The following is a 25,374-nucleotide window of genomic DNA, read 5'->3' on the forward strand; positions in this document are numbered from 1 at the left end:
ATTTCTACCAAGATCTGAAACTGGTAGGAGCCATGTGTCAGTGTCCTGTAGAGAGTAAGCACACAGGCAGTGACTTGCCCTGGACAATGGCAGTGATTCCCCATCTGTGTTTATTCAGTAGGAAGTATTACTACAACTTATTTGCTACTCCCACATGAAGCAGGAGTTTCTACATTCCTGAAAGGGCTTAGAGCAGACTGTCTTGCACAGGGAGAAGAATCTTGCCTATGTGCAGGGTGGTGGCTCATGGGTTAACCTGCTTGGCAGGGTCTGTAGGAACCCCACAGGAATGACAGCTGCTGACATGGAAGGAGTTGACTGACCAGTTGTATTTTTTTATTATTATTATTATTATTATTATTATATATATATATATATATATAAGGGTATTGGCTCACGCTGAGTTTCTACAAATATTCATTTGGTATTTGTGTTATATTAAAACATAACACTGACTTTTTATGAAAAGCACCTGTTTGTGTAGGGATAAAGTAAGTAAGGAAAAAGGAATGATATTTAACATTCAAACATGACAGTACCGTTTTTTGTGGGTAATTCTTTGTACTTCTCTATTGAATCAAATAAACTAAAACAAAACTAACACTGTAATGCTGTGGAAGAAATAATTGTCCATACCAGATCAAGGAATGGAACTGATCAAGTGTTGAGCCTCTTATTAGAGCATTTCTTTCTCTTTTTTCTTTTTTTTTTTTCTTTTTTCCCTCCTACGATACTTTTTTGTTTGCAAAAGTGTATTTCTCCCCCCAAAAATGTTAATAAGCCTCAGATCTTGGCTCTTGCTCTTCCTACTGTTATAAGAAACATTACCTGGTGACTTTTCTTAATTCTCTATTTACAAAGGTGAGTGCTGTTTGACTAGACTGAAGTAAATTTCTATGTAGTAAAATAGTTGGAGAGTGAGAAAGTAGTGAATTAAGCCAGAATTATCTGGTTTATCCCTTGAAAAATAAGCTAATGTTGGTGTGAAGTGCTGTTTTAAAGTTTGATTAACAATGTTAAGTACTTTTAAATAATAACAGATAAAACCAATAATTAAAGTTCTTATCCAGTAAAGGACAGTAATGAAGAAACATCTTTAACTTGCTGGAAGATATTTTGTACACTGTTATCATGTTTCAGTTCATTATTGCTTTTCAGAGTAGCCACAAAGAGAAAATACAGTATCCTAAATGGGAGTGGTTATAAAACAGCACAGTGTAGGTTTTTAAATTATTTTTTTTTAATCTTCCCAGATGTCTTGTCCAGCTGTTTTGCACAGGTCTGCCTCTGAGAAGTTTTTTGGGTTTGTTCATCTGGAGCTCTAATGCTGTCAGGCTATGGCATTTGAACTGTGTCTCAAAGGAACTAAGCTGGTCTATCACAGACAAGCTGGTGACATGCAACTATGTAATTTTTAAGACTACCTCGTTCAGTCCAAAAATATTAATCAGAATTTAAAGGAATGGTGTGTTCAAAACAAACTTTTTGCCTTCCTTGTAGAACTTCGTGCTGTCAGACTGCTTCTATTCCTTTTATGATCTGCGCAAAGAATTTCACACTTGCTACCCTAGTTCAGCCGCCGTGAAAGATCAGACTATCAAGACCATGGCAGAATGTATCCTTTTGCTTCAGCTTCTGTGCCAGAATCAATTCTGCATCCTTAGTTTTTTTATCTCTGTGATCATCACAGGTTTTATTCTTCTAATCCAAGATGTGGGTTTCAAAAACTGACAGGTAAAATAGAAGGATGCTCACTTAAGTGTGGGTTGGGAGGAGCAGCTCTGCTTGTAATACATTTTTGTTTTCAATTTGAGTCTGATGCTGAGTTCTAAACCATATTTAATAAATCTAATAAGGAAAAACATGGCTTACACTGATAGTTGATCTTAAAAGAGGGGCCAGCTATCAGTGGGCCTTTTCAGTACCAGCTGCCTGTAAGCTTCTGCTGTTTGCAGACAGTAATAGTTCTCTTTCATGATGCTTTAAAAAAAACCCTAAAATCCAAACCAGCAACAATAAAACAAATTAAAAACCTTACATCTAAATTTTAGGAGGATTGCTGTGGCCCAGCTGAATGTGGTTAATGTTCAATTGTGTTTGAAGTGAAAGGAACTTACTTAGCCTCTTTTTTTTTTTTTTTTTTTTAACTGCTAATGCTGAAATGATGAAGCCATCAGTAGTTTTTAGACTGTTGACCATTAAAGTGAATATTAACTGATTTATGAGCAGAGTAACGTGTCTAATGGTCACGTGTCTCAGCTAAGACCAGTAAATTTGATTACCAGTTGTGTTAGTATCAGAAAAGCCTTATGGCTTGTTTACAAATGATTGTGCAAGTCTTTTATTTTCTATAATCACCTGTTTAGATCTAGGTTTGGGAACAGATGAAGCAGAGGAAGACTTTGGTGTGTGGCAAGTGAAAACCATGGTGGCTATAATATTCACCATGCTTTCTGAAAGTTGTAGTAAGTGAACTATTAATACAGACTACTGGACTTTTTTTTTTTTTTTTTTTTCTTTTTTCCAGAATTGGCAGTGGTACTGTCATTCTTAAGTAATCTCTGACCCTAGTTATATTTAAACTTCCTGTTTTGTTGTAGGTCACTTATTTACTGAGCCTGAAAATGTGAAACAGAAGTATGAAACAGGTCCTTGGTAAGTACTTCTGTCATGGTTGTTTACAACCAAAGATGAAACTTGTCTTCAGCCAGGAAAGCTTATGGATATTTCCCCATTGTCACTGTCAAAGTAGGTTAACCCTGAAAACAATAACAGGGTATTCAGCCTCCTAGTACAGAGAGATTATAGCTTTTATGTTGAATGCTGTACTTTAGACCATCTCTTTAGAGTCACTGCAAGTTAAATGCTCTTTGTTCTTTAGTTTCTGTTTAGCACAGCAGCGAGGATGACTTATCTTACCCAGCAGCGAAGAAATATTTGTGAACTTTCCCTAAGTCAACAGGGGTAATATCTAGTGCATGCTGCTGAACTACATGGTACTTCTGAAGAGTGATCTAATATGCTTTGTATTGCATATTGGATTTAGGGAGAGAAGAAACAGACTAGTTCTTTGAGAATGGAACATCTTGAGCATATTCTATGTATTCATAATTATGAGTGCCTTTATAACAATTTATGCTGGATTGCTTGATTTTTCCAAACAAGATTAATCCAGTTCCTTATTATTTCACTTTGAGACACTCTTCCAATTTTTTATTTTTTTTTTTAAGGAACTGCAACATGCTGACAACATAGTGTATCTTAGGCATTGCGTATATAAAAGGATTAACCCAGTTATCTTTTCTTGCTTTATTAAAATGATTAACAGAATTAGAAGAGACTTAATAGCAAATACGCAGAGTTGCAAGCTAAATTAGTAGTAAACTGAAATCTGCTAAGTTAAGGAAAACCTAGATTAAAGCTTACTTTGACTTTTTTCTCCTTTCTGTGCAGTAGTAAATCTGAAATGGTGAACAGTGAGACGGTAATACGTGCCAGGGGTTTACCATGGCAGTCTTCAGACCAAGATATTGCTCGGTTTTTCAAAGGACTCAACATTGCCAAGTAAGATAATAAAGAACTTGTCTTGCTTTATCACTTCGTCTTTATAGCAAGTTTTTTTAGTATTTGTTTAACACACATCCCCCACTAGAGCCCTCACTGCTATCTTTCCCCAGCAAGGCCCCTTTGTACCCAGTGGTCATGATAACTGAATAGGTTTACCAGACTTCGGTGTGCAAGAAGGAGTTATGAGTGGAAAAGAAAAGAGACTTTTTAGTTAAAAAACAAAATTCTTTCTTTTTTTTGCTAGTACTGAAAGGGAGAAACTCCTAACTGCATTAATCAAGGTAGATTCCAAGATGTAAAAGAAGGTTGAATTTTGTGTCAACTTTTCAATACTTGTTACACCTCCTAAACAGGCTGGATTCAGAAACATCCAACTGCTGTTTGGAAGAAATTTTTGTATGACTGATGCGTGTGCACCTTTCTCTCTGTGTGTGTGTATGTGTGTGTGTGTGTGTGTGTATTTATATATATATATATTTTATATAGAGAGAGTAAGTTTAATTTAGCATACCTGTCAATTAATATATATTCCAGTTTCTTAATACAGAGAGGGCCTATTTTTCTTCTGTTTAGAGGTATAAGGAAATTCAAATCTGCATTTCTGAGGTGATGAAGGGTCTTGCAAATTTATATCTGCATGGAAGCTGAGAAAGTGGTGAACAGCATGAGATCCAGGATCTCACTGAAGGGGATTCTGCAGTATAACTGTGTTACATAAAAAATGAAATTAAATTATGTGTAGTAGCATTTTCTTTTCTAATCTGTAAACTCCATGTCAAAGTCTGATTTCCCTACTATTCTTACGTAATTTTTATTAAATGTATTAAAGATTCAGACTAAGTTTATTTTTGTTGGTTTTACCTTCCAGAGGTGGTGTGGCTCTTTGTCTGAATGCTCAAGGAAGGAGAAATGGGGAGGCATTAGTTCGGTTTGTCAATTCTGAGCAGAGAGATCTTGCACTGGAAAGACATAAGCATCACATGGGTAGTAGATACATCGAGGTAAGAACCAGTGACCTGAAATAAATCTCTGGGGAGGAAACTGGCTATTTTAAACTACAGTTTTAAATGAGAAAAAAACTGCACTTGCGTTTTGGTATTTTGGGCAAAACAGAATTCTCTGACATGTGGAAGAGTGTGTTTTGGAGTTGAATGTTGTAATTTTCCTGCGAGTTTTTTAAAATTTCTTTCTCTTTAAGGTTTACAAAGCAACTGGGGAAGAATTCTTAAAAATTGCAGGAGGTAAGTGATGCTGGAGTTCAGTTTGATTCCTTAGGTTCATAGGAGTATAGTACTAGTTATGATATTTTCATTTTTATTTTTATTTTTTTTCCTGTTGGCTGGCGACACAAGTAGATAATAAAGTAGCTTTCCCTGCTTTGCCTTCCAAGAATACTTGACCCTGTCAAGTTCTGGTTTCACATGGTTGAATTTGAGTTGTGAGCATTTGGGCTGTGATGTTCACAGCCAGATCTTGCTGTTAGGGAGGAAGATGAGCCTTTACAGTAGAAGCATCTGTGTATCTTGTGTAAGTTCACACTCACCCCATTTTTGTTACAATTTCATAAAAATATGAGATAGTTTCAGGGTAAGGGATTTTCATTTCAAAATAGATTGCTGGGTGTTAGTATTATCTCAGGTCTTCTGTGGGTTTGTTGCTAGCTACTAATCTCCTGTTTTTACTCCTTAATGCTTTGCTGCTCCTGCAGCCTATGGAATTGACTGGGCATATGTTGTTATCTTTCTACCAGGCACCTCCAATGAAGTGGCCCAGTTCTTATCTAAGGAGAATCAAGTCATCATCCGGATGAGAGGCCTTCCCTTCACTGCTACCCAGGAGGATGTCTTAGGGTTCCTGGGGCCAGAGTGTCCAGTCACAGGAGGGAAAGAGGGACTTCTCTTTGTTAAATACCCAGATGGCAGGCCCACAGGAGACGCATTTGTGTTATTTTCCTGTGAAGAATATGCACAGAATGCACTTAAAAAGCACAAAGAAATACTTGGAAAACGTTACATTGAACTCTTCAGGAGCACAGCAGCAGAAGTCCAACAGGTTGTAGCTATTGGCAATGAGACTTGAAACTTAACAGTTAAAACTGTTTTCTTCTAATGCTTGCACATAAATGTGTTGTAGACAACCAATAGAAAGTCTGTTACATAAAGGATGTCAAGTTCTAGAAAGGGCAGTATGTGCTTCCTGATTGCTGTGGAAAATTGCACAGCATTGTTTTTGGTTTTTGCTGTTTGCTCTTTTACTGCCACATTTTTTTTGTTTTTGTTTTTTTTTATTTTAACATCCCTCGGATTCCGAAGTAAAAATGATGGGATAGTTTTTCCTACTTCTTCAAGGTTGACTGAAATTACACAAATAATTCTAAAAACATACTAGATTGATAGTACTGTAGTGATGCTTCTTGAAAATCTGCAGTGTTGTCTTTAAATTCTGGTCTCTGTGTACATAATTTCTAATATTAAATTCAAATCTGGATGCATTAAATCAGCTTTTTTCCAACTGCTTTGTTGGTAATAAAGAATTACCAGGATGTATCTGACCTTTGGTGAAAGGAAGTGAAATACCTGTTTTACTAAGATGTTTCACTTTTGTCCTTCACCAATTCCTGTCATCACCTTCTTAAACTGGTACAACCATTTTGTATAGGCACCAGCAACTCAAGCTTGTGAAAATGCATCCCATGATGCATTTTTATGCCACAGTGACCAAGTCTGCTCTCACTTTTGTTATGGAGACCAGAATAAAGCCTCTATTCTACGATTATTTCTTCCTCTATGACAGTTTTGGATTTTTGCTCTTTTTTCTTTTTTTTTTTTTTTCTCTCCCCTGCTTAAGCAAGAGATGATTTTTAGGGAATTACAGGCTCCTTGTTTGAGTAATAACAAGAGGTAAAGCCAGCTCCCAGCTATCTAGTGTCAATACAAAGTCAGTACAATCTTTTTGCAAATAAGAGAGATTTCTGGCCTGTATTGTGCTACAAATAAATTCCTGAAAAAAGGCTTCTGTTGAGACAACCTCCCTACTCTGAATCAGTACTGACAAAACTAAACCTCTTGTTTAGTATCTCTTACAAAAGAGTGAAATCTTTTTTTCTTTATTTATGGTAATCATCATTAAATATGATTTTCAGCATTATATCCCAGCAGCAAGTTATGTTCTCTTTGTCATTTGGGAGTGAGTCAAGAGAAAATAAAATGTTGAGATCAAGGTTTCCTATAGTTCTTTATCCCTGTTTTTAAATACTAATATTTTCCTCCCTGCCCTGGGCTTGGAGATGAGCACTCAGGTTAAAAAACAAGCACCCTCACTAACTGGTCAAATTTTACTAATTAATTAGAGCCACTGTTTTTATTTGTTAGTTATTTAAGGTTTCAGTTCTTCTAGAATGACTGGTTTTAATTTACCCTAATTTAAGTAAGAACTGGATGTGACAATACTGGTTTATTAGGACAAATGTGATTTTCAGATGTTCCTTTTTGGGATATTCTAAAATAAACTGTAATCTGCTTTTAATTTATTATTAGATACTAGAAAGGTCTGTTATTAGGGGTTAGCAAATTAAATATTTTAGACTTCCCCTCTCCCCTTCTGATTTTGAAACTAGACGCTCAAAAGGAAACAATCAGAAATCATTTGGTTTGAGAAGGTTTGGTTTTATTTTGGATTTTTTCCCTCTGATGTTGGAAGTGGATTTAATTAAGTATGTGACATTGTATTGTGAGAATTGATTTGTATTCAGCAAGATGGTGTGTTAATCTCTATCTGTGTTCTTTTTTGCCAACAGGTACTTAATCGATATATGTCAACACCTCTTATTCCCACTCTCCCAACTCCCATCATTCCTGTCATACCCTCCCCATACACCATTGCCACGGGTAGTGTACGTGATTGTGTTCGGCTCAGAGGCCTTCCCTACACTGCTGGCATTGATGACATCCTGGAATTCATGGGAGATGCCACAGGGGATATCAAGCCCCACGGGATTCACATGGTCTTCAATCAACAGGTAACAGGATTTTGCATAGGAGAGCTAACTTTCCTGTTACTGAACAGGGTTAGTAGTCAGGGTAGCTTACCTGTTATTGGTTGTGCTTTGTCTTCTGTAACCTTGAGAAAATACTGTTGTTTGTGACTTTTCCTCATTTCTCTTCCACTTTTACATGCACGTTTTTCTTCCTATATATGTATGCATTAGAATAAGGAGGATGAAGTTGGTTCTTTAAGAATAGCTTTATCCTGGAGGCTGTCTTAAATGGTCCCTTGTGTTTCAGGCAAGTTCAGGTAATACACAAGACAGAGATGTCTCATGTTTGGTAGTGTAAATGCTCTGTCAGCTTCAGGGTTTCTTCTCAGTGGTAGCTGTGGAAAAAAGAAGTTTTCTAACTTGAGTAGGCACTTATCCGGTTTTAAAGAAAGATGATAATGTAAAATTGTGCTTTGGATATATTTTAATGACATAATCACAGGGATAGTTTTCCCTGTTGTATTTTATTAAAAATAAGCTCAATTAGCCACAGAAATATTGAGGTACTAAAGAAAATAAATGAGAGATTTGCTACATTAGTTTTGTTTTTTGTTAAGAAAGTTTTAAATATCTTACATATACAGCAATGTCTGTCAGATCGCAGAAAATCAGACCTGGAAGTCAATTTCTCATGTATTTATGGACCTTACTAAGGCATGTCCGGAGCTTTATATTTTTGTACTATCACCTACAAAACAGTTAAAGGGAAGACAAAACCAGACTCTTCCTACAGCTTATGGAATAAGAGACAGTGTTTATAACCTGCATCAAGGAAAACTCCAATTAGGTGAAAAGGAAAGAAAAATAAAATTATCATAAATAGAAGTTATTTAGGTACTAAAACAGGTTCCCAGAGATCCTCTGGAATCTTAGCCTCAAATGTAGAAGGCCGTGAGTGGCCTGATGAAAGTTAGCCCTGCTTTGAACATCTTTTGAATTAGAGGCCTCCAAACTTTGTCTCCATGATAAATTACTCTCTTCCTCCAGAAGGTCGAAGTAGAGTTGTGTTAACTGGCCGATTATATGAGTCTTGCCTTTCTGCTCCTAAAAATAATTGTTGAGTTATTAGTGATTGGTGCCAGATGAGAAAGAGCAATACAGATTTTCAGTAGACATTTGATCCCTGTTCTTTCTGCATTTCTAGTGTCCTGGCTGTTTTAATAACAGATTACTTTCCCATCCCACAGGGGCGACCATCAGGTGATGCTTTTATCCAAATGAAATCTGCTGATAAAGCCTATATGGTAGCTCAAAGATGTCACAAAAAAATGATGAAGGATCGTTATGTGGAAGTATTCCAGTGTTCAGGAGAGGAGATGAACTTTGTTTTAATGGGTGGCACTTTAAATCGTAGTGGCTTATCCCCACCGCCATGTAAGTTACCATGTAAGTCTCCAATTCTTCTGCTCTTCGCTGCTAAAGGCTGATATGTGGTAGGTGCTGAAGCTTTGTGGCCTTTCACCTTTTGACTTGGGTTTTGCCATGATCAATAATCATCCATCTGTGTACATGCTGAGATTTAAATTGTTCCCTTTAGTCAATAATGGGACTGATCGGAGGCATTTTTATTGTATTTTCGGTGATGAGTAGGGGGCAGCAAGGCCTTGCCAGTGAAATTGTTGCACACTTTGCTTTTTGGGGGTGTACTGTTCTGAGCTCTGCAGTAGACTTGCCTGTAGTGTAATTTACTTGGAATTAGAGGGATTATTAAATGGGGAGAAATTCTAGATTCTAGCTGCCGATGAGTGCTCTTGCTATCTTGCCTTAGAGCATTCAGAAGGTACTCTTTGGGCTTACTTTTGAAGGAAAGCACCCACTGGGATGGTATACTATCAGACCATAGTAGTGAAGTTGGACTGATTTCTTTTTTTTTTATTATTTTTAATTTTTTTAATTTAAGATTACAGTGAGCCTTATTGTGGCACTATAATGGAAATTTACTGTACCATTCTAATTAATTGCAATACCAAATAACAAAACAGATTATCAACATGTATTTGCAAAATAGTAAAAAACTGCCAAATATAGTATATAAAAAGAATTTGACTGCACACCAAGCCAAACTTAATGTTTTGACACAAATCAGGTATTTGTTCATGAAAATGCATTAGACTAGTGATCTAGTAGGGTATTAGTTTTTCCATTTGCTAGATCCCCCCAAATACTTTTCTGAAGTTGCAAGAGGCTTACACATGAGGATCCTGGTGTCAGCAACTGTGGATGCCCATGTGTAGCTAATCTTACGGTACTTTTGTCCCACAGAGTACAACTTCTGTTAGAAAGAACAGAGGATGTGTTGGTGTGCACGCCTGCTTTCTGTATGCACATGGCTTTATGCTTTCTTTGAATAACTCTGCAGTTCCCTATTTCGCATTTACATATGAACAAGGTCGTTCAGGTCTAGGAGTTGTGAACTCTTAGGAATTGCTTATTTTGAATGTCCCCGTTGTCATTTATGATGATGTAGCAGGGGTCTCCAGGGGAGAGGCTATAGAGGTCTTTGCACAAGTGTTCACACCCAGGTGGTATTAATCACATTGGGATGAATATTGGGATGAATAATTCCTTCCGTATTGCAGAGACCTCTATTCTGATCCTTTTTTGTTGCTCTGTCCTTTTTTTGTTTAGGTCTCTCTCCACCAGCCTATGCTGCTTTCCAGGCAGCAGCTGTGATCCCAGCAGAGGCAGCAATTTATCAGCCACAAGCCCTTTTGCCAGCCACCAGGACTCCCCAAGCCTCTGCAACTGCTCCTCAAACTGTTACCTACTATCCAGCTCAGGCTGCTCAGCTTTATATGAATTACACTACTTACTACCCCAGGTAACCCCTACACTTAGCTGCTTCTCCTCACATTTCATCTCAGTGGAGCAGGCAATGTGTGCGGTCACCTGTGAACAGCTCTTAAACTTGTTTTTCTGGTGTAGATAATCCTGGGAACTTGATGTCCGTCAACAGAAGTGGTAGTCATTTTGCCTGATTCTCTGTGGCCTTGTAATGAGTTTGGCTTTTCTGTAGGTTCTGTTTGAGTTTCATGATAATGTTGGTCTAATATTTAACAGTGTTTTTGAGACTGGGGCAATGTCATCAAGGTGGTTCTGTTTCTTGGACAAATGAGAGGCTGTGTCAATACATGTCTCTACCCTCAAGTTTGTTCTTAAAATACTGTTTCCATACTGGAAGTCTCATCATAGGTGTGTGCTAGGTTTGATTTCTTATATCAGCGCAACCGAATAACACTTTGAACATGTAAGCAGAGCAGAAGATCTCCACTTTTTTCCCTTCCCACAGATGGTATCAACATTGCTCACTGAAGTCTGGAAATAGCTTGCTCATTGATAGCTCTTAGGCTTCTGACACTTACTAGCCAGAGCATCTGGTAAATTGCTAGGTGGGCCCTGACTAGAGCTGCTACTTTACTCAACGTTTTGTGGCTCAGAAGTTGCAGTTTTGAGCCCTTGTCTGCTTTTTATACTATGACTTTCTCTCATTTCCTCACTTTCTTTTTCCTCATGGTTTTTTTAACAGCCTTAGAACAAATCACCTGCAGCTACTACTTCTCCCCTGTGAAATAACAAATGATACTGTTTGCCTTCAACTACAAATGTTAGCTATGCTCCTTTCCCTCCCTTGTCTTATCTGATAAATTATCAGGTGCTGAAGAGAAATTTTAAAAGCCCACATCAGGGCTGATTGGATTTCTGTGGGTTTTGGGCTTATTAAAATTTTCATTTTCATTTTTGCTTATTTCAAGCACTAAAACCAGTTTTTAGTTTTCATAACAATTTTGCTTCCTTCTCTTTCAGTCCTCCAGTATCCCCCACCACGGTGGGGTATCTTACAGCACCTCCAGGAGCTGTAGCTGCTGCTGCCACTGCCACCCACACTCCGATTCTGCCCCAGCCTGGAGCATTAGTCCGTATGCAGGGCTTGCCATATAATACAGGAATAAAGGAGATAATCAGTTTCTTCCAGGGGTACCAGGTGAGTATGCAGCCCCTCTCCTTGGTATTGTATTTGGACCCCTGAGTAATGATCAGTCGGGATCAAACTGAGCAAGTGGGTGTTGTTGGAAACAACTGAACAAGTGTATTTAATGTTGTGTATTTAAATGGCAGACCAAAGTCTACACAATTTGCCTTATTTCTTATGTAATGATCATATACTAATTTGACAGCAGTAGTTTGGTGTCTAAGGGTTAGGGCTTGAGCTTAGGGAGGCAGAAGGCACAAAGCCCCAGGGTGAGTGGGGCTGCCAGAGGAAAAGTGGGGGTTGCTAAGAGCTTTCAGTTCTGGCCCTTTTTTGGTGAAAGCCCTATGCAGGGACAGTGTTTGACCTTCAAGACTTGGGTGTTAAAGCGTGCTGGGGGCAAAGTTTTAGTACAAAAGCCTGTGGCATATATGTAGTAACTTGCTTGCAAAAGGAGAGGGACAGACACTCTGTCAGACACTCTTTCAAGGACTAATTGTTTAGGTTACAGCCAGGAACATTTTCCATTAAGACTGCATTACATTGTAACCTAAAGGAAAACTGTATTCATGAACCATTTTCTACTGGTAACAAATATTATGTGTGCTGTAGGTGACTTCAGTCCCAATTTGCTGATTCAGTGCTCTGCCAGTGAGCAAACATACAGAAACTTGAGGAATATTTAAAACAAAACAAACCCCCCCCCCCCAAAAAAAAAAGGGGGGGGGGGAAAAAGGAAGGAAAAAAATATAAGGCAAGAAAGCAAAGCAGCATGTACAAATGTTTTTTTTCAGCAGCACTTATTTAAATTCATGGAATGGGTCCTTCCATGTCTTCTGCCTTTTTTTTTTCTTGGAGGATATTGTACCTATACCTTTGTTTTGTCATCACATGTTTGCTGAAAGGGAAGATAATTTAATACGGTTATATTCTGGTGAGTATTTAATTTCTGTGCATAAAAGCAGTTGCACAAATAGCAGAAATACTCTGTTGCTACTACTGCCAAAGCCCTGACATAACATCCTTTTGGTGGGTTTCAAATGACCCATTCAAGTGATAGGTGTGGAAAAAAAAGACAATTTTTGCATGTTTGTCCTTCAGAATTCTGTAAGTTGTGTAACAGTGGTATTGCTAAAGCATAAGATGCAGATGAGTTCTTTTTAATGCATAGCAGGAGTTAATGTGAAACATTCAGGCATGATATGTCTTATCTTTAGGATTCTTAGTGAACAATGGGCTTTAATTAGTAGAGCCAGATGTCTATGTAAATGAAGGTAGACTGAGAACTGATGCTTAGACATGCATGCTTGAGTTTTGGAAGATGCAGTGCTCTACCTGTTGTGGCTTCTTTTCAAATGGTACATTTGTGTTTGAATACAGTTTCATATACTTGGTTTTTCAGTGGAAAAATTGAAAGTCAGCTTATGAAAAGTGTGTTGAATTTTGATAGTAATTAAAAAGAAACAAAATGTTGTATTACAGAGCTTTTTCCTCAACAGATACTTCCAGAGTTCAAACCAATTATGTGTGGCTTTCATTGTTTCCAGATAAACAGTAGTAATCATTCATCTGTTGCTTAGCCACTGATATTTTACTTTTGATTTTGTTTTGTTTTAACTTACTGGGCATTTTGGTGGATGAATGGTGGTTGTATTAAAACCTAAAGTGGAGAAGCCTATTTTCTGAATTGAAATTCAGCCAGAACTGTAAGTGCACCATTGAAAAATGTGACCTGAACCTGTCCTTGCGTGGAACAGGTCAGTGACAATGTCTAGTAGCTCTGTCTTCTACTAGATCTTCAGTTTGGTGAATGTGGACTTTGAGTCTGGTGTTGAGTTTTCCCCTTTTCCTTGTTTCTGCTTTTGGAGAGCAGTTCACAGTGTTTTTATTGCACCATTCAGTGTTTCAAATGAATAGAAATTTTGCTACAAGGTGGAAACTATATACTTCTGCTGCAACCTTTTTTCATCCTCATTTACTGTTATTACATTGGTCACCTCTTTGATTTCTTTAGAAGATGTTGTCCAAATGAGATCGGGTTCAGTATCTTAGAAAGGAGCCAAGGAATTATTTTGCATTGTTCTTGGAATCCCGCATGTGGTAATACTAGTTTTATACTTGCTCATTCCTTTAGGGGAGAAAGAGGTGGTGACTTGCTATACTGGGGCAATATTATGGCTCTGGAGCAATAACTGATTTTTTTATTATTATTATTTTTTCTTCCCCCTTCCTCTCTTATCACATTATTTTTTTCATTTTCTGCTGTTGCCAAGGGTTTATTGCATGATGCTCCTGCTCCTTTATAAAGTGAGCCCCTAGTAATCATCAGTGGTTTGGGCATGGTTTTAATCTCTGTATAACTAATTGATGCTGGTATTCAGTGGGCTTCAGTTGTTGGTATTCTGGGAACCAGATCAGAGATGCTGAGATCAAAGGGTGTGATTTTTGTCTTTCTGTGTCCTTGTCTGAAAGGAACAGGTTTTAAGTTTCAGTTCTTGCTTTATTCTCTTCTGTTTTCTTCCTTCAGTCTTGATGGGCTTTGTATATTGCATGTATGCACATGTTGCTACTTAAAGTGAAAGCATCTTTCATACCAGACCTGCCTCTTAAGAGATAGACTTTGCTTATCATGGGCTTCAAAAAGCTGGTCTCAACATCAGTACATGCTTCTTATAAATAATGTAAAAATCTGTAGATCAACATTTTAATTTTCATATACTTGTATCAAACCTTGTTTAGTGGTTCAGCAGTTTGATTCCTTCTTGTAGCTCTGCTTTCTTATTTTTATTGTTGAGAATTCCTTCCAGCTTGCATGTGTTTAATGTATCTTGCATTAAACAATCTTGAAAAACCTGTGAGGAATTTTAATAGTAAATCTTGGAGATGTTATTTTTCCCCATCATCTTCCTGTGTAGTATTGTACTGTAATCTTCAAAAGACCTAATATTAGTACACTGATTCAGTTAGTAATTCACGTTAACCTGCTTTTTAGTTGTACTGTAATGCAACAGGGCTATTGATTTGACTCCAATCTTATACTAGATACATAGATAAAAGATATTTAACAACAAACCCCAAACCAACCAAAACCACCACAACAAGAAACCCAATTGTACAGTTTGGATAGCACAGTGGGATGATAGTCATTGCTCTGACAGGTCTTGAGTACAAGTGACTCAGCATTATGGGCATTATGTTAAAGTAAGAGATTTATGGATGTTTACAGGAAACTTCCATTACAATTAAAAAAAAACGGATTGTGAAGATATGCTTCTAGAATTAAGAAAAATAATATTTCAGATCCTATGGGGAAAAGTTTGAGGAAGAATTGGTGCAAAAATAGTAATTACATGCAACACACTACTCTGTTACTTGAAGCCATCACTCTACAGATGTAGAAACAATGAGAGAAATTAAATAAGGACCAGGTGTAGCTGAGTGATGAATTTACATGTAGTTGTTTGTACAAATGAAATGCTTTGCTAGAAAGTAATCTTCTTTATTGACTAGTTAAATCCTCCATGGATTTTACTTTTCAATCTTTAGATGAATCAATGAGAAATACTTCTTGTCTCCAAAGAATGAGCTGATTTTAGTTTTTTTTTTTTTTTTTTTTTTTTTTACTGATTATGAGAATGCAGGTTTATTGCCAGCACTGGCAGAGTTGGTATTCTGGCAACTGGTAGGTTTATGTACAAGTAGGTGCAATTTAACTGTGGCCATGGTCTTACCTGACCAAAAGCTGATTCACAACTGCCATTTTAGCTAGCATTCAGCATGTATTTAGTAATAGTAGGCTACTTTTTTGGAGGTTGGCATGTAAAGTGAACTCATGTCTGCCTAAAAAAATCTGTGTGGGTTAGTTCTTAGAAAGCAGACTTCCTATTTAGGTAAGTTGTGTGTAATTATGGTAGTGCTTCAACTAGTAAAAAAATAAACTAGGAGAAGACTAAGATTTAGGGGCCATGCTCATCATCTGAGCATTACTTAAAGCCTCCTGAATGTGCTGCAAAAGTCTAGGGTGGAAATGAAGGGACTTCTTTGTGTACATGTGGGGTTTTTTTGTAAGTGAGGTTTAAAATAAATACTGTTCCTTAAACCTGTACTGGGCTTAGGTGCTTTTTATCTGCAGCTAAAAAGAGCTTTTGCAATATATTAATCCTCCAAGTCTTCAGAGACCCAGAATTCAAGGCTTATCGTTGATGGGGAAGACGTTGGCTTGTGCTTGTAACAGTAATGAGGAAGTGAAGGGCAGTGGATGGATGGCTTAATTCCAAAGGCATTAGCAACATTTCTCTTGTATCAGGACAGCAGGCTTCATTGTTACTTGCATTTTAGGGATTAGGGGGTTTTGTTTTTGTTGTTTTGTTTTCTTTTTTTTTTTTTTTCCAAATTGCATGCTCGAACAAAGAAGTATTCTGTTTCCTATGGGTTTCTTTTGAAATCTGACCCTTCATAGTCTGAAAGGGATACCCCATGTCTGTGTGCCAGCTCCAGGCATAGCACCTTCTGACTAAGCAAGAGAAAGAGAATGTGGTAGAGGATGAATGCCCACTCATAGGTATTTGAAGTTATCTGGCAATATAGATATTATTATATGCTCTTGCCATGCACTTGTAATAGAGTGTCTATTTTATTTGCTTTATTTCTAAATTTATCTCCCACCTGGGAATGTTATTTGTGTGGGGAAAGCATCTGTGGAACTGAGTGTAGTAAATTAGTGGTTACTGTTTCTTCTGTTGACTTCCACACTTGAAGAGACTAAGTGGCACCATCCTCACGCTGTACTTTTGGGAACAGGTATTACATATTTCACTGTCTGTTCCACAGAGCATTCAGGTGGTGGCCAGTGCTTGTATTGGCACACTTGGGGTACAAGTGATAATGGCAAAGCCATGCTAGGGTGTGTCTCCTCACTCTTGTGCCAAAGGTTAATTACCTGGTCATTAGATCAGATTCTGTGTTCCAGGCTTACAGTATCTAAACTTTTTTCCAAAGTCTGAGAGATGGATTTCTTTTATTGAGAATAGACTTTATTGGTAGTTCAGATTAGAATTGCAACTGCAATCCTGAAAATGCCATTTTGCCTGTGATGTTTTCCCTTCTGAGGGGGATATAAATTTTTTTTTTCTTTTTAGCTTTCATTCTCTTCCTCTTTCCCTCTTCCCCCCCCTCCCCCCCATTTGTGTCACATCTAAATATACTTTCTTATTTTAATTTTGGTTTTAGCAATGGATTTTTTTTTTATTTGCCCTAAGTTGCTTTGCATATGCCTTTTTAGACTGATCCTTGAATGCTTACTCTAGGAGATACAGAAATGAAATGGAAATCAGTGTCCTTCTGTTTGGTGTCCTGTTTAAATCTGCGTACAGTCTGTGAAGGGCAAACACAGTCCCGCATTCCTTTCAACATAGCAGGTAGTACTGAAAGAAATAACATGGACAAAGAAGAAAACAATAGTTATAAGGAAAGTGCAGTATAATTTTTTTTTTGTTTTTGTTTGTTTGTTGTTTTTGTTTTTAAGCAGTCTGTCTCTGATTCCTTTTGTTTTGTTTTGTTTCGGTTTTTTGTGTGTGTGTGTTTTGTGGTTTGTTTTTTTTTTTTTTTTTAATACAAAACTATGGTTTTGCACTGTAGTAAGCATAGCAGGTGGTCTACCTAGGAGATGTTACTGTACTACAGTCATAAATGTTCATCTCCTTTGGGGGGCTAGTGTTGTTCATCATATATCTGTCCCTTACTGTCACTTATTATCATATGCTATTGAATATTATAGACTATATTACAACATAATTTAATATACATGAGTTAAAATATCTCTTCCATTTCAAATGTTAATATCTAGAGAGGTATTTACCTTATGCTTGTAAGGTAAAGTGCTGATTCTGTAAAGAGCAAACATGTCCTTTGGGAAACAATATTTTGTTTTTGTCTTCAGCTGTGAAATTTCCCATTGTCACAGGGAGATAACCAAAAAAGAATGAAGGGAACATAAAGTGCCATTCTTCACTATTTGTTGGAATCTCTGTTCCATTCAGCTGTGGGGTTTTTTTTCCCCCATATATATATATATGTGTGTGTGTGTGTGTATATATATATGCATATTCTTCTTGTCATCTTTCAGTCTGCTGTAGAGCTAATAACTGACCCCAGACTTTTACTTAGTAACCATTTGCAAAGGTTCTGTTTTGCTTCTATCTTCTAATTATGATTCTAAATGCCAAGCCTATCCCATACCTAGCGTCCAGCTTTCTTGGGTCCTACTTCCCATCGCTGATCACTAGAAGAAGCTGTTATAGCATATGCTGAGAATCAGAGCGTATGGTGAGAATTGTATCTTAATAACCTTCACTCTGCATCTGACTTTTCTGGTGGAACTCTCAATTTGTATGGTATTTTGTGTCATTTTCCTTACTAGACTAAGCAAGACTACTTGATGGCTACTCAAAGTTAAAAGAAATTGCTTTATTGTCTGAATTTATTTCTGCATTCTTCTTCAGTCATTCTAAGAAATAGGTTCATCCTTTTTATCATCTAGACTACTATATTTTAATGCTACTATTGACATACCGAGAGTAAGAGGAAACCCTTGGGTGAGAAAGAATAATAGACACTTCTAGGTTGGAATGGAAGTCCAACTCCCCCCAGGAGCTGTGAGCTCACAGGGAGGAGGGAAGAACGCAGCAGCTCTGAGAAAAGAGGCTGTGTTTCTGTTCAGAGAAGAAAGGAAGGGGGGAATGAGAGGATAGCAGGATAAGAAGAGGGTAGTGGATACACTAACATTGAGGTCTGCTTTAATCTTATTACACTTTAAATTTAAGGGGGAGTGTTGCAGTATTTGGTAACATTTTACAAGCTATTTGTGTGACAAGTGTAGGTATTTGAATATACAATGTGGAGTTTTATATTACATCAGTATTGTCCTATTTGGATGGGAAACAAACTACAAGATTCTGGCTTAGTGAACTTTTCTATTTTGAACAATGAACTTATAGGTTTACTCTTGGCTGCACGCTTTGTCCTGCACAGTTGAATGTTTTGCTTTGTTCTCATTGGTTTCTGACATGCAGACAGAATCAAAAGTGTTCATGATTACATACTTCCTCAGGCAAGTTAGGGTAGTTTCCATTTCATACACAGGGAATAAGAATTCCGCCCCTTTATTTTCAAGCTTGGTTTGCAGTACTACTTTTCAAAATCTGTATGTTTAAATAACTTACTCTTCCACAATTTCTATTTTATTTAACTGGAGTCTTTTACCTTTCTTGTGATTAGGAGTTGCTTCTGTTGCTGGGTATTTTGATTTTTTTTTTTTCTTCCTTCCTTCCTACGTTGTTTGTGCATTTCAAGCACAACCTTTTAAATACTGTCCCCCACAAGAAACTGTAGATCTTTGCCTATTATACATCTACTGATAATCTAAAGTATGTACTATCTTGAGACATTCCTTCCAAAGAGTAAACTTACATTTTGTAGACTTGTTTCAAGGGCAGGTCTGGGAACTGATAAATCTAATATTTGCACGGTCTGGTTGCCCTGGCAAAGACTATCTAGAAGGTACTTCTTGTATTTGTCTTTTACTTAATGGCATGGGTCTAGATGTGAAGGTGGCTAGAATTCAGTAGTAAAATTCTGGGAGGTTCTTTTCTTTTATGCTCTCTGGGCTCTTGGTTATTGTCTCTGTGGAAGGTATATGCTGTGATGGTTGGTATTTTTTCTTTTCAACTTCACTTTGGAGGGATACAATGTGTTTTGTATGCCAGAATGTAATATCTTTTTCTCCCTAAACTGGCAGGAGACTCTGTATTACAGAAATAGAAAAGAAAGACAGCATGGTATGTCTACATTGTGTGCATTTTTCAGTCCTCTAAAACGCTAGTATGGGAGAGACAGGAAACTTTTTGCTACTGAAATGATACCCTGTAACTTGTATTTGTCTTCTGAATTACAGGAGCCACTCCAGTAGTCATTGCACCATGTGCAAGAATGCTCAGTCCCTTTCCAGGACATGTAATTTGGGAAGATTACAAGATAGATGCAAAACAATGTTTCATGTTCCCCAAGATCTATTTTTCTGGCAATAGATTTTATATTTGTACCAGGCCCTGCAGTATATATAACTGCTCAGATTTAGGATCTCAAATATTTCCTAGATCTGATCCACATTTTTGCTTTGTTTTTAATTTACTGGTGTGACTGTACTTTGCAGTCACTATATCTTAATATTCTGCTACAAATCTATCACAGTGCAGCCGCACTGTATAGTTTTTCCTATATTAGTATAAATGCTATTTTATCTTAAAGTGTATTCATGCTGGGATTTTCTTTAAGTATGCAGGTGTAGTCTACATAATGTAAGTATTACACGCAGCTAGAGTGTTTATCACTCTACACTAGGAAAGCTGCAATTTATTTCCATGACTGCATGAAAGATCTGAATGAGATCCATAATACCCCACTTCAGTTCCCACGCTGGAAGGTGCTCATCTGTCCCAGTGAAACTTGTTACTGGAAGCATGGTTATGCAAACTTAAGAGTTTTGGTACTGATGCTTCTGTCTCATAAAGTTGAAGGGAAAAAAGGAGCACTTTGTGGTCTGAGCTATTTTCCTTCCTTGATAAGGAACAGTTTAGAATATTCCCCGTATGAGTTTACTTTAAATCTGTTTCTACAATCAGTAGTTCCAGAAGTTTGTTATCTTGCATAAACCAGAGGGTTTTTTCTATCTTGCATATAAAAATATCTGTCAAATTCACTGTCTCCTGCCAGTTGTTATAGATGATGTGTTTAATTATGGTTGCAAATGATCATGTGTGTCTTGCTGTACCAGAACTATTCCTTCTCTTGCTGATAATCATATGTCACATTTGTACTGTAGTATGCACCTGATGACTACAATGGCCTTATTCAGCTGAGTGATCAAGCAAGGAGTGTGTTACAAGCACCAAAAGAGTGGGTCTGTTTGTAACTCTTCGTAACTTCCGAAGAAGGTAAGATCATCTGGCAGAAGCTGCTTCTTCGGTGTTGAATGGGAAGGGAAAGAAGGGCTTAGTGGTAAAGTTCTTGTTTATGGCTTATTCCCCTTCCTAGCTTGCATTGGCATTTTTGCTTTAATCTTTCTACCTTTGCCTTGTCAGAAAGTCAACTAACCTAAGGAAATAGGCCAACTGTGATCTGTAGGTGATGAGATAGTAGTGGTGGAGGTCGTGTGATTGCCTGGCTCTGCGTAGATGATGTGTTTAAATTTCTGGAAGGGTTTATTAGTCCTTGATTTGTATGTGAAGCTTTCAGTGCAGTATTTTATTTTTAGCATAGCAGATGATTACCTTTCTTTTTTCTTTTTATTTTTTTTTTCTGGATATGGCTACAAAGCACACACAAGTGTGAGTGTAAAAAGCCCTCAGACCTCTGACTTTCTTTCCTGTGTCATATAGCCATCTGTTTCTTGGTCTCTCTGATACAATGTAAACTGTTACATTCTTTTTTGGGGGGAGAAGCTTCTTTGGTATAGTGGCTTTCTAATGCAATTGACTAAATTTGCTAATGGTAAATTTCCCTGCATTTTTGGTACTAACACATAATTTTAAAAAATATTTTAACATGAAAATTCTCAAAAGAGAATTTGGAGTTTGTGATGTGCCAGTACTATTGTATTCTACTCAAAATGCTACTGACCAGTTACTGTATTTTTTTTCCTTAAAAAAAAAAAGATCCAAAGCCAAACTCCCCCCCCCAACACCAAAAAAACCCAACAACAAAACAAAATAACAACAAAAAAACCCTCAAAACTTTCAGTACAAAAAATGGCAATTAGATACTGGGCCTTGATAGAGTAATCTTCATATACTCACCATCACTTCTGTTGTTTTCAAATGAGTTGCTCTCTCATGATACTATTGGATCAGTTAGGGAGAAGATACTGCGACTGCATAATCTGGTGGCATACAGAACACCCATTATCACCCTGAGATTTTGTATGTTTATGTCACCTTGGGCAATCTGTTTGGCTCTCTTGTTTTACTCAAAGTAACTGGAAAATAAATCAGCAGCATAGCAGGTTGTACACTGCATGAGATGAAATCAGTCTTTGACTAGAAAACAGTTCATGGAGTAGCTCATCCTGAATTCTAAGCAGTCCTCAGTAGTATCAAACAGGGCTTTATTTTACTTTAAGTATGCTGCTTGCAGAACATGTAGGCTTCTCTATTAACTTTCTATGGAACTCTTATGATGTGAATTTCCAAATCCTGATATTGGTATTACATCAGTGCTGCTATTTGAACTACTTTTTAAAGCTCTCCTCTGTGCCTACAGGTTTAAATGTGCTCCATGTTTGTTTTCAGCCAACTCTAAACTGCAATATTTAACTTATGTCCAGGACTGATGGTAAATGACTCAATATGGATTAACAGCAAAGAGCTGGTTGAAAGCAGACCATGTTTTATCTTGGATTTGTGGCTCAACCCAAACTGTGTGCAACTTTCTTACTGAGCACAGTGTTATTCTGAAATAGACCAAGATTATTTCCAAACCTGAACTAGGCTTCAGGCATGGTGTGTTTTATATCTGAATTTCTTTCTGCATGCTATTTCCTAATTAACTTTGGTTCTGTGAGAAGAAATTAAAGTAAATCTGTACTAACTGTCTTGTACCTGCTTTTAGTTTCTAAAGTGTACTGTTGCTTATATCTTAAGAATACTTCTAATGCCTAACAAGTGTTTGGGTAGCGTTACTTGCTTTATTTTCTTATCTTTGAATGTAAAGCTGCTCAGAAAGTGCTATGGGAAATAACTAAGAAGTCTGACATTTCTTTGCAGTATACCTGGCATGCACATATTCTATAAAAAGTTTAACCCTTAAATTTTTTAACCTTTTATAAACTCATGAAGACATATGTCACATGAACTCAACTTGGTTTGGGCTATTACACATAAAGCTGTTTGGTTTTTCAGTATGTGTTTTGTTTGGTGCTGATTTCTCCAGCAAACCAACCTTGTATTCTGAGCTTCCGATGCTTCAGCCTTTGGTTTTGAAACTTCAGAGATCCATTTCTATCCAACAAATAGTGTTTCCAAACTTAACTTGGAAGGACTTCCAGCGTGTTATAAGAAATAGCTGCCTATGCTGGTGCCATAGGGTAGACGGATGTCATCTTTAAACCCAACATTTTGGAACTGTATTTTTAAGAATTCATGAGGGCAAATGCACTTTAAAGTAAATCAACTCCAAATACTAAATAATCTCATTTGCTATCCTGCTTTTTTCTTAGCTTTGTTAAAATTACAGCAAAGACCTCTTTAATTCAGTTGGACTGAACCAAATTTTACTTTGTTTTGCGGAACGATCTCTTGTACTCTATACCTGTGTTAAGTTCACTTCATCCTTCTAACACAGAGGTCTTGTACAGCTCTATCTTTTTTTTTTTTTTTTTTTTTTAAACTTTGTGTGTGAGTATTCACATGCTTTTGTCACTTGGCCAGTAACTGCATAGTACAAGAATTTTTCATTGAATGCCTGGACTTTCTTGCTCCATTTACTCTTTATTAACATGAAGTCCTTATTTTCTTATCAACCATTAATCTGAATTACTTTTCTAGCAAAATCTTTGCATGGAATTAAGCCTACAACACTGTGCTCAGCACAGAAGCAGAGTAAGAGCTGCTCCTGTTTGCCAAACTGAAAGTAGAATTCTTTCATCCCTTCTTCCCATTCTCACATCCAATCTTTTTTTATGCAATAGACACAGCAGTGGAGTGAACCAGATGCACAGCATTAACAACTGCATTTCCAGGTGTGGTCTCTGGTCTTAATAGTTATATTCTTTTGTCTTCTTGTACCACTGCAGCTCCACCCAGATTCCATCCTCATGCTTCACGACTTCAGTGGCCAGCCCAGTGGAGAGGCTGTCGTGAGTTTTCCAAGCCTGGATCTAGCTATGAATGCAGTGGCTGAGAAAAAAGGACAGCTTCTGGGAAGCCACTATGTAGAACTGTTTCTGGTCTAATTAAACACTTTTTTGGGGATATAGAAAGAATGTCACACTAAACACTGTGCCTTTTGCAAAATAAGTTTTCCCTAGCCAACCAGGCAACACCAAATGTGCCTTTTCAGCATAATAGAGTGGGACATGTCCTGTGTTTAATTTGAAAAATGGTTTATCCTGTGCCAAAGATAAAGTGAAACAAAAAATCATGCAGTTAGTTTACTTAATCTCTTATGTGCTTGTGTGAAAATACGCAAACCCATTCTTGGCATCTAGTTAATTCTGAAGACAATCTGACAGCACTTCAGCTACTGCAGCTGTGAGAGAAACCTGTTCAGTAGCATTTGAAGTGGAAAGCGAAGCTTGAGTCATTCAGATTCTTCTGCGTGTAGTTTTTTGAGCTTACACTTGACAAAGTATCTGGCTTTTGTAGAATTTAAATGTCTCTAGAAAGTTCTTTTGGAGTGCATAGCTTTCCCAGTTCGAAGCTTAGATCATACTGATTTGTTCTTGACTGGAAAATACCAGGATGCTGGACCCCATATGCAATTGTGCTTTCTTATGTTTCAATTAGATATTGCTTTGTGAAAGCCATATTTGTCTTGCCAAGGTCCTGCTGCCAATGTGTTAATCAAAAAAAACAAACCCACTAAAATCAGGAAAGTCCTTCCTGCTCACCCATAAATCCCTTCCCCACCCCAGAATTTTTATGTCTACAGGATGAAAATGGCACATAAATCTGAGTACTAATAAGTTATATTTTTTATTTAAGCATAATAGCTTTCAGATACTGTATTAAATATTTTGCTGTAGTTTATGTGCATGCAATTTGTTTACATCTTTACCTACTTTGTATATTATGAAATAACAAGTTATGTTGAAATCTAAATCCTGTAGTGCATGCTTCCTTCTTTCTCTCTGTGTGTGTACGTACATTAGATAGAAGTACTTTTTTGTCATGTAGCATGTGTTTGAAAAAAGACATCTGCTGTAGAAGCACTAAATGACTTTGGTTTTACTGTGCCTTATTTCAAAACCATTCCAAGTGCAATACCAGCAAAGCAAAATGTAATGAAACCTGTTGTGACATGTTCATGGATGTCTGAATTGATCTTTCTGTTAGTGTACAATTTGAGTTGCACTTAATGGAATGATGTATGCTTCTTATTATTACAACAAATAAAAGATTATTATGATGTATATTGGCTTATGCTTTGTTTTAATATATTTTAATGGAGCATCATTGTCTGATAAATAACCTTTTACTAATTTTTCTCCTAGATTGAGGTAATCATATGTACGTTATGAGAGTGGGTTATGATTTTTTTTTTACACATGCTGGTAAGCCAGAAAAGGTATGATACATATTTCTCTTGTAGTGGAACACTTTTTAGGCAATGTGATGTAACAATTGAACTACTAAAAGCACCTAGTGTTTTTTACAGCTCTTGCATTGTTTATACATGCTCTGCTCCTTCCTTGGCAAGTTGGGTGAGCTGAGCTAGGGCTGGAATGGAGCACCTCCAGTAACACACCAGCCATGTTCACATGTACGGATTCCCCATGCTCTTTGAACACCTTTATGCACGCAGTGGTCCCAGATTAGTTTTTAAGTGCAGTCCCATGCTAACACGATCTGTAATGAGTAACCCACTCCACCATGTGCACTTTGTATCTAGCTGTCCAGTAAGAAAGAGGGCTGGCTGGCTGGAATCAACTGCAGTTTTAATCCCTGTTTAGCATGAGATGGTAGAAACCAGTTACGGAAATTGTTTCATGAAAGAAGAAGTGGAGTTTGGGAAAGAGCTGTGATTTGACTGT

At 37.2% G+C, this 25,374-nt stretch overlaps 1 protein-coding gene across 2 annotated transcripts in view; it reads left to right on the plus strand.

Moving 5' to 3' along the window:
* Positions 1 to 24,137, plus strand: part of ESRP2 (epithelial splicing regulatory protein 2) — a 48,288-nt gene extending 24,151 nt beyond the window's left edge. The window contains exons 5-17 of one of the 2 annotated variants that reach the window (XM_061344068.1): positions 1,501 to 1,615; positions 2,367 to 2,465; positions 2,601 to 2,655; positions 3,454 to 3,564; positions 4,436 to 4,568; positions 4,766 to 4,808; positions 5,318 to 5,619; positions 7,364 to 7,585; positions 8,791 to 8,989; positions 10,232 to 10,424; positions 11,408 to 11,585; positions 20,449 to 20,560; positions 23,416 to 24,137. In XM_061344068.1, the coding sequence (XP_061200052.1) occupies positions 1,501 to 1,615; positions 2,367 to 2,465; positions 2,601 to 2,655; positions 3,454 to 3,564; positions 4,436 to 4,568; positions 4,766 to 4,808; positions 5,318 to 5,619; positions 7,364 to 7,585; positions 8,791 to 8,989; positions 10,232 to 10,424; positions 11,408 to 11,585; positions 20,449 to 20,538 (1,740 nt within the window). In that variant the 3' untranslated portion in view covers positions 20,539 to 20,560; positions 23,416 to 24,137. The remainder of the gene's footprint in view (positions 1 to 1,500; positions 1,616 to 2,366; positions 2,466 to 2,600; positions 2,656 to 3,453; positions 3,565 to 4,435; positions 4,569 to 4,765; positions 4,809 to 5,317; positions 5,620 to 7,363; positions 7,586 to 8,790; positions 8,990 to 10,231; positions 10,425 to 11,407; positions 11,586 to 20,448; positions 20,561 to 23,415) is intronic. The other variant, XM_061344069.1, reaches the window with a different exon arrangement.
* The last annotated feature ends 1,237 nt before the right edge of the window (positions 24,138 to 25,374 follow it).

The sequence above is a fragment of the Neopsephotus bourkii genome, unplaced genomic scaffold (genome assembly GCF_033783945.1).
Source record: "Neopsephotus bourkii isolate Nb327-2 ecotype Australia unplaced genomic scaffold, CSIRO-AGI_Nbou_v1 NB_1863, whole genome shotgun sequence".
Lineage (NCBI taxonomy): Eukaryota > Metazoa > Chordata > Aves > Psittaciformes > Psittacidae > Neopsephotus > Neopsephotus bourkii.